Here is a 9796-nt window from a genome sequence, read left to right as displayed (position 1 = left end):
TTCGTCCCCTTTTACTCTTCAGCACTCTTCCCCTGAACTCCGCCCCCTCTGGACACCAAATCCTGGTCTTGCTTTTGGTCAGACTCCCTCCATGACTCATTAACCCTGTTCCGTCAGACGTAATGATGTGGCAGCTATCAGATCATGTCCTGATCCCTCTGTGTCTCATTCACAATGTCCAATGCCCTCCATCAGCCTTCCTCATGTAATGATTGACTTTAGTTGCAACATTTGAGACGTTGTTTCCAGGTCAAAGCAGAAGAGGGATCACATCCTGTATGAAGTTATAGTGCCTTTCAAAATCGGTCACAACTCTTAAGCTTCCATTAGATTAAATGATGATAATAGGTACTTTGGTCAAAATAACATATAGCCCTGAACACCCTATCCCACTGTGAGACATGGTGGTGGCTGTACCATGCTGAGGGCAGACTTTTCTTCTGCAGGAACACGGATGCTGGTCAGTTGATGAAAAGAAGGATGTAGCTAAGGGGGCAGATGCTGAAGAAGATTTGAGACTTCAGCTTCCAGCAGAACCACCACCCTAAAACTACAGCTATAGCAGATAGCTAACGGCTATCAGAACCTAATTTTGTCTCAGTACGGCCCTGTCAGGATTCAGACTTAAAACTAACTGAGAATCTGGAGCAAAACCTTACAGCATAAGTTTACTGTCACTCCTCATTCACTCCGATGGAGCTTGAGCTATTTTGCAGAAGAAGGGGCAAAAATGTCAACTCTTAGATGGGCAAACTCTAGTTCATAAACTCTTCAAATAACACTTTTCTTTAAACTTAATAAGGTTTTGGTTGTAACGTGAAAAACTATGAAAAGTTTTGCACAAACATTTAACACACTCGGTACTCTGTCACTCTACACAGTATGGTTCTTTATTTTAAAGGCTGAAGAACATGGTGAAACAGTAACATTTCAACGATAGTCACAAACTTAATTTCCACTATGATAAGGAACAATGAAAAAGACAAGATAAATAGTTCTTAGTGACATTCAGGCATTATCATACAAGATAAGTTAAATACTTAAATACATAACTTTCTTTAAATACAAAAGTATAACATATATTCACTTACATCTTAACAGACAATAAGAACACTTTTACAGGAAGCACCTCATCCTACCGTCACTTGCTCTTCAACACTGAGATTCAAGTTGTAAAAAAACTGTCGACATGATTGCATTAAAGTGCTTTCCTGTGACCATAAAGAAGAACACATGACACTCAAATGTGAAAACAAGAAAACAAGTCTGCTGAGAAACTAACAGGAACATCACTGAAGTCCTATGAATCTTAGTCATGGATAGCCTTGAAACACTGTCCGTGGTTTCTAACAGGAAGCCATCGACTGTCGTAGGGTTTGCAAACACAACTCCGTATGACGCAATGTGTGACGTCCCAAAAACATACTGTGAAAACAAAACAGTGATAAGGCTAAACTCATCCAATACACATAGAATGGCTGAGAAATTACATTTCGAGAAAGTAGAGAGATGTTTTTGTTTGTCATTTTAAAAGCCGTTTAATGATCTGTCACGAGACATTGATAAGCTTCGTTACAGCAAAGAGAAAGGCACGATTTACCTTAGTGAGGCTTTGAACACATTAGAGCTAAAACCAAGGAATTGCTGGCTACCACGATTTGACCTCTGGTCTAAAAGGATTATAGTGAGGGTGGAAAAAAATAGATGGAAGAAATAAAAACAGTGGAAAATACATTAAGAACATGGCACTATATCATGTGGGTCACATACTGCAGGCCACTCACTCAGTCAAGTATTTCCAGGTATTTGGTAAGATTTAACTAATGCTGTTTTAATAATAATAATAATAATAATAATAATAATAATAATAATAATAATAATAATAATAATAATAATAATAATAATAAAAGGAAGTGACTCACTTTCCAACTCAAATAGTACTCCAACACTACCATGTATGAAGGTTTATTAAAAGGTTTACATCTAATTCTAATACTAAAGATGCACCAATCAAAGTTTTCTGGTTTTGATTGAAGTCTGACCTGTTGGTTCAAATTTTAACTGATTCTAATTTTGATTCAAGCTGTGTCTAAACCTTATGATTTAGGTAATATGGTGGGTGTGGAAACATTAGGATTATAACCTTGCCCTCATGATGGACTGGTGACTTCTCCAGATTACTTCCCGCTATTTGCCCAGTTATAGCTAAGATTATACTCTATGCCAGCTCTATGACATAACCCACTTGCTTGATGGTGGTTTCCTTAAACGGGATTAAGTGGGTATAGAAAATGGAAGGCTGGATGCATGATAACTTTAAGACCCAAACAAATTATACCATGGTGGACAAACAAGACCTTGTTTCCCAGTAATTCCTGGTCTATCATCCGCCCACCATTTCAGAGGCAGGCATAAATAGAAGACAACAAAATGTTGGGACATGCATTTTGCTGTGCCTGGCTATTTGTGTCCATATTTGAAACTAGGCACTGTTACAACTAGCATTTTGGTCAGCGTGGTTTTTGTTTCACACCCACATCGTAACACCATACTACATAGTTGGAAAGTATAAATGAAAGTAAATGTGTTTTACTAGAGTGTTTTATCTATTTCTGATTTGTCTACTTTTGCATCTTTGCTGTAGACTCAACTTGAATGACATAAGAGACTCAGGAGTTTAACTTTTAAGTTGTTGAAACCGGGAAGCCTAACATCTGCTAGTCCACTAAATAAAGAATCTTGTTGATAAATTTTAAGAAAGTTATTTTTCTGATTTTATCTAACTGCTAAAATATTTTTTTAAATGATTTCTAGGGATTTAACAAGGATCCACTCAAACAATAAAATGCTAGTTTGACTATAGTGTTCACTTTTATTTTCAACTGTGTGAAGCACAATATTGAAACAGAACTTTTCTTGACTCAGTAACTAATCCCTGCATGCTGACTCATATTTTCCTTTTCATGGTGTCTTAAATCACAATGTTTGCTGTAAGTCTTGGCTGTGGATGATCTCAGATTAAGTTCAGCTACAAACTCAAGGACTGTTGTGGTGATCTCTGAGTTCGTGTTAGACACAGTGTATGAACTTCAAAGCTGATGGAGAGGTAAAAGGGTTCACTTGACTGTTGAAAGGGTATTCAGAAACACATTGATTTTGACAAATGATGGTGCAGCTTCTAATCCACATTAGAGGCTTTAGTGTGTGATCAGTGAACAGCAAAGGATCCAAAGCTATGAAGTTTAGTTGGCAACGAGAAGTACTCCACTGAATGGCACTGAAGACACAGCTCAATTCTTACTTTATCCAGATTAAAGTGTACCAATGTCAGCTTTTGGCTTCCTTTTAGTATTCAAGCTGAAGAATCCATAATGTTTTAATGTTCATATTTTCCTGTGACGGAGATGGTCGATCCTTGGAGTTGATTTGGTCTGTTGTGATCTTAAAATTTAACTTTAAAATCCACCAATCAAGTACAAAGAGTAAAAGCAGGAGACTTCTAAAATAAGTCAAAGCTGACTGTGCACTAGACTAATCCTAAATGCAAAAACTACAATCAAGACATTAAAAGACAAATACTGACAGACCTGCTATAGGGGGTACCTATCTCATCCATAACTATGAGGGCTCCTAGGGTTAATGGGCGATGATTCTTCCCTGCCGTTCTGACCGATGAGCTGATACAGACGGTGGCTGAGGTTCTGTACTTGGCAGGTTCCCAGGACACACCCCACTCTCTTAAACTGGGGATGCTGGTGGTGATTTCTGCCACCTTTCGAGTGTCCGTGTCCACGAGATCTCTTAGCCCTTCTCTTGATCTGAAAAGCCTCATCAGGCTGTGCCCATGTTAGGCCAGGAGATGCCATCCTCAAACCGGACGCCGGTGGGTGCCTCACGAGGCTTAACATCCATTTGTGGAGTTTGTTTGCAGCTGGAGATGCTGGGACAGTGTTGGACTGACCCTCTGAGGGAGTGGAGAGCTCCTTTTCCTGGTCGATTGGTTCTTTGAGATGATTCACTCTGGAAAGAAAAAAAAAATTATAAAAAGGTGTTCTTTTAGGTTTTTGAAATATAAGTGGATTAAGTGAATAGTAGTTGATGAACAAAAGATAAAATGCAAAAATAAGCAGGTAACACATATCATATGTCAGAAAAATTTTCAGCGAATAAGAATCTGAAATGGCCAAAATCACAACACTTTAATGCAGTGCTGGCAAACATTGAATGCAGACATTCATGTAACACTTGCCCTCAACTTGAACATTTCAGTGAACTAAGCACATCCACTGCACCAAGCCAGTAGTAGAAGTCTCCTCAAGCACTATGGTGCATCATGCCAAACCACCAAAAATGCTAAGAAATATTTTGAGGAACATTACAAAACCTCAAAACTCCTCAGACACAGACAACGCCTCTTTATGGGTGGTTAAATTGCTACCCATTTTCTGTACTTGCTAAGTCCTTTTATCTGCACTGGGGAGACGGCAATACCATCAAGGAAGGTACAACCCCTAAGCATGATGCCAGTCTGGTAGAGACCCAGAACAGAAACCCCTTTCATTGTGTGATGTTCTTTACATGTTGTGATCAACTGGAAGGCCCTCACACAGAATGAGGAGTTGAAGCCGCCCCACTAATATTAGTCCACTGAGACGCCTCGAAAAGTAGTCACAAGCGAGTAACAATTACAAACTGTAAAGGATAGTAACAGATTTTTGAATGATTGTGATGTATACTGTAAGAATACAAAGCAAGGCATTCTAACACACACTGAGGGTGATGGTCCAAAGATACACATTCTGTGCTTCTGCACATCAGCAAACCAAACGAAAGGAGAACCTGAGATTCCCAAACCAGTCACCCTCTTCTCTGCAACTTCAAAACCTGTCCACAAACAGACCAATCACACTAGAAACTGCTTTAGTCTTGTGCTAAATTACAAACTCAGTATATCTTCCCAACTACATAATATTTTATATCACTGAGTAATATGAATCGGTTTCTTTTAAAAGAAGTACAAATTTTTGTAATGCATTTATCTCCTATTGTTTTCTTTTAAGGGTTGGATTCAGCTAATACTGTGAAACTTTTAGTAGGAGTACCAACATCTGTTTATCTTTTGCATGTGAGCACAACTTTGTGCATTTCAACATGCCTGTCTCTTAATTGGGGCATAAAAGTAAATTGCCTTTTGATGCCTTGAATAGCATATTCCTGAGTCAGCCTTGGTTGCTACCTTTTTACTTCGCCACCTGATTAGTGTTGGCTTTTTGTTAAGTAGGCACGGATCTCATTATCAAGAAACCTGATGAGAATTGTTTCAGTTTTGCTGAATGGTTCCAGGGGAAACAAAATAAATATAAAGCAAACCAGTGGAGCTTTAGCGAACCTGTGCACAGTAACAAGTTCCTTCAAGTTAAGAAGGGTATGTTTTTATTTGGAGACTGTTTGACGTTTCGTTGATCCATGCACAAAACGTATTGTCTGGAACGTGGACCTCAGGACAATTTCTTTGCTGGAAAGGACACGGTCAGCAAAGCAAGCAGAATGTACTGGCCTCTCAGTAAACAGTAGCAACATCTCTACCATCTGTTCGTTGTTTGAACAACGGGTGTCGTTCTTACAACTTGACATGGTAGCTCATCAGTAAGAGTCAAGCCGCTGAGTGTCTAACTCAGCACCACCAATGGAAAAAAGGTTGAAAAAAAATAACTACACCTGGCAGAGGAGAAGTAAACCTTCAAATTCTGTTGGAACACTACATCTGAGCAAATGCATCAAATGTTTGCTTTTCCAACGACAAGAAAAAATTAGCACCAAGTTGTCTGTGGCAGACACCACAGCTGCTCTAAATATACTCAGTAAAACGCTGACTCAACACAAGCACTCAGACTTTACTCCCACTGAGTGGCTGAAAACTGTGTACCATTGAGATGTTGTACAGTAATCTGGCACGAAATGGAAGATTAATGCTACTCAAATAGGTATGGTAGCCTGACGAGGACTGAGTTGCCAAAGATGAGGTTGCTGCTGGAGAGACAGTTGCATAATGGGATGCCGGAGACTATTTTAAGATCAGGCTTGGTGCGCCATGGTGCCACATCACCCGTCTAAACAATGGGACTAGTATTTAACTTACTGGACGCATGTCTTGTTTCTTTCTAACTGCAGCCACCATTGCATCTTGACACTGAAATTCATTGTGGATTTAAATTGGTAATATTTTGTATGACTCATATGCTGACTCCACTATTGCACAACACAGAACTATAATCTGCGGTGCTGATGATTCTAGCCCTGTGGTTTTGATAGTTGAAGTCAAAAGTTTAAATAGGAACTAGCATCTGAAACCCTGTGATCAATAAACAAAACATTCAACCTCATCATCAGATGAGTGCTGCTCCTCTTACATACACAGAACATGTAAAGTCACGCCTCTACAAAATGGGTTTCCATGTGGAAAGCAGCTCTTTACGGATGCCAGAGTTGGATTTTGGTCTAAGACGATAATCCAGAGTGGAATTCTCCCCGTTTGGTCACTGCTTTCACCCTGCTCAACTGTAACTGTTCAGTCCCAAGAACCCATCCACAGAAACCTGAAATACCTAACTTAAAATTTTTATATTATTATAATTATTAATTATATAATAATTACTATTAATTAATAGTTGTAATAATAATAATTACTATTATTATTATTACACACACCCTGTGCGAGATTAAAACCGTCTGTTTCTAAAGGTTGTCTGTAGCTCCCTCTTGTTTTTCTCCATTAATGATTTAATTGGAAAAAATACATGACATTGTGTGACCTCACACTGCTTAAACAAACCTGGACTACAACATAAGCACCCAGACTGAACTGTCATGTTATTGTGCCCTGATGCGAACACAGTGGGGCCCAAAAGGGGTCCAAGTACAAATCTGTTTGGCAGGTCCTTCATCTCAAAACAATGAATTGTTTAATCGGTAATCTGTATCGTAAAGTGCTCAACAACCAAAGCACAATTTAGTTTTGGTGGCACACCAAAGATATGTACTGATGCTAAAATGTGGGTAAAAGGTCATTGTTCTTAGCTAGAAATGTTAGCTAAAACGTCCAGGTTTGGACATATTTTATTGAGATAAAGATAAAAACTGGTTAATCTAAAAAAAACATAAAAGAAAAAATCTAGCAGAAAATGAAGGGTATTTGGTGCATGTGAACAGAAAAGCAAGCAATCGCTCCTAGTTTGGCAAGTGGCAGTTCTGCATCTTAAGGACTTCTTTAGCATTACCTTATCAGGTTACAGAGACAGAACATGGTCAGAAACAGAACATGGAAGGAATGAGAGAAATCCACCCAGCTTCTAACAGGCGAAAGAAATGTAGAATAGTTATGTCTACTGTTTTTCGTCAGTCAGCATGTCATGGTAACAGGACATCATGTGCTCATTGAAACTGGGAGTAAGAATTTAGTGTCATCATAAGAAAGCAATGGAACATTTATGACCAATTATGCTCGAAAGGGGAAGGGGCAGACTGGATCAAACCGGGAAAAAGGCACGTCTTTAGGGGTAGCGGAGGGATTAGGAGTCTCTTGTTAAACGGAGACAAGATAGGCTGAGGGGATTAAGGTGCTGGGCAGGTGAAGGTTTCAGCAGCAGATGTTCAGCGCTCGCTCATACACATCAATAGGCAATGAGATGAGATGGTGCTGTGTGATAATGCTCTGCCTCCAACTGTGTTAGATGTTTACTTTATTATTCTTCCAAACCCTCTTGCTTTATTGTGTCGGGCATGTGACATATGCATAGTGATGAGGGAATGTTTCTCAAACTTTTCTTAATTATTTTACAATTACGAAATAATTGGACATATAAAAAGAGAGATTTCCAAAATTCCCTGAGTTATCCACTGGGTTATATCTATATCTTTTCAGTCACAAAACTTTTTCATTTCCTACTTCAGTCAGAGACTTTGTTCTATATATATATATATATATATATATATATATATATATATAAAACTTTCCCATAATATTTAATGCTACACTTAGGTCTATCACTTTTAAATTGCTTCGTTGACTCACAAATGGAAGAAAAGTTGCCTCTAAAGAAAAAAAAAATACAGCTTCCTGTCAGACTCTACCAGTAGAAGGCGCCATTTGCAGTCATTCATCTACATTCACATACGCTACTCACTGTGATAACATTGCAACATAAGTTTGTATAGCTGCTGACCCCGCACACACCAAACTAGGTCTACAGACTGTTACTAAGCGCTCTGGTTGTTGCCAAATCTCTTATGACAGGGCTTTGTGACTAAAACCCCTGCAGTTTAAAAGGGCGGAAAAGAACAGGTACCATTTATCGTCACATTCACAATAATCCATTATGGGGCTCCATTGATGAAAACAAACCGGTTTTCCCTCCTTGTGTAAAACGACGTAGAATATGTCACACGTGCTTTGGGGATTTAAGAGTGGAGAATAGTACACTACAAAAAATACAGTAAACTTCAACTTTAAATTCAGAATGTGGGTCATTTTTTATACTGGGTCTGCTAAATTGTAGCTTTTTAAAATTAATATTATTTCACTCCAGAACATAGTCCATGACCTTTTCAAATGCTGTATAATCTTTATAATAATAATAACTAGGAGTTTCGAGCTATTGTGCTATTTTAAGCATTTCAAATATTCGCATTATTTTATATTTTAATTTTCACAATAATGTGGAAAAAAAAGTGTTTCATTGTAGACAGCCTTTGACCTTGTAGAGCTCATTGTGAACTGCACGACATAACAGCAACCACCTCCAAACACTCACGCTCATGTGACTCTTTAGACAGGCGGGCAGAAAATTAGAGTTAACCAAACTAGCAACAAACGTTAGTTAATGTTCCTGATCTGTTACGCACCACCAGACTGGCAAAAACCCCATATTTTCAACTCCTTAAATTAAAAACAAGACAATTGCAGAAGTGCCTTGTTCCTACCCATTCAGCTTTAAGGTTTCCGACTTGCAGCCCTTCCCGTGAACTAATTTGCCGTAAAGTAACAGGTGAGTAAATGTTTTTAAACTTAGCCAATCAGGTGTAGCTTTGTTCTATCGTCTAAAACTATTGTATTAGTGTGTTATTATGCCGACAACATCAGCGGAAACAGTAGTAAAGCGTTATTAGCGGGTGGTTAATCTTGTCGTACCTGTTTCCGTCAGGACGCTCCCCGGCCGGTGAAGCCGACAGCTGCTGGAGGGAAAGCAGGCTGATGCAATACACGACAAGCGGGAGGAAGGACCGCATCTCCGGATAAGCTTCAACTTTGTACACCCTCTCTCTGCAGGAATTGGAGAGGGGCTACCTCTCCGACTTTCAGACCTCCAAAAATGGAGGGAGAGCAATAAATAGATAATAAAATAATAAAAAAAAAAAATTAAAAAAAGTTGTAGCAAAACTTGGAAGCTGAGAATTCCAACTTGGGCAAACTGTAAAAGAAAATTTAAAAAAGTCAATGTCTTTTTTTCTTTTTTGTAAAAGACAATGATGGTAAAAAGTATATTTAAATATAGGTAGATTTTTTTTGTCTTATACAAAGTGAATTCTACATTAACTTTAACTCTGCAAAAACAAAATAAAAACAGAAAATCTTTGTCTGAAAGACTGCCTATTAACACATAGTCCACACATTATGCAAAAATAAATTCTTACCTTTAATGTAGAGCTCAGAGTATGGAGTCAGTCAAAAGTCTTCTTATTCCCACGATTCCAATCCTGTTGGTCAAGATCAAGTTCCAATGTGAAGCTGAGTGCTGAC

The 9796-nt window shown here is 38.5% G+C and overlaps 1 protein-coding gene across 1 annotated transcript; it reads right to left on the bottom strand.

The window, feature by feature from the left end:
* Nucleotides 1-864: 864 nt before the first annotated feature.
* adm2a (adrenomedullin 2a) lies at nt 865-9320 on the bottom strand. Its single transcript, XM_044107626.1, has 2 exons — nt 9188-9320; nt 865-4020 (listed from the first exon to the last, which is right to left on the bottom strand). Exons 1-2 carry the CDS (start codon nt 9283-9285, stop codon nt 3609-3611), a joined length of 510 nt encoding a protein of 169 aa, XP_043963561.1. The 5' UTR covers nt 9286-9320; the 3' UTR covers nt 865-3608.
* Nucleotides 9321-9796: the final 476 nt, after the last annotated feature.

The sequence above is a fragment of the Gambusia affinis genome, linkage group LG23, assembly GCF_019740435.1.
Source record: "Gambusia affinis linkage group LG23, SWU_Gaff_1.0, whole genome shotgun sequence".
Taxonomy (NCBI): domain Eukaryota; kingdom Metazoa; phylum Chordata; class Actinopteri; order Cyprinodontiformes; family Poeciliidae; genus Gambusia; species Gambusia affinis.
The sequence above is the reverse complement of the archived record's forward strand: the minus strand, read 5'-3'. Positions and strand labels throughout refer to the sequence as shown.

What these genes read in the sequence shown, in the direction of transcription:
- adm2a (XM_044107626.1), bottom strand. Translation starts at nt 9,285, where the DNA reads ATGCGGTCCTTCCTCCCGCTTGTCGTGTATTGCATCAGCCTGCTTTCC. An exon ending in GAGCGTCCTGACGGAAACAG is followed by an intron (nt 4,021 to 9,187) that starts GTACGACAAGAT and finishes TTTTCTTTCCAG; the next exon opens with AGTGAATCATCTCAAAGAAC.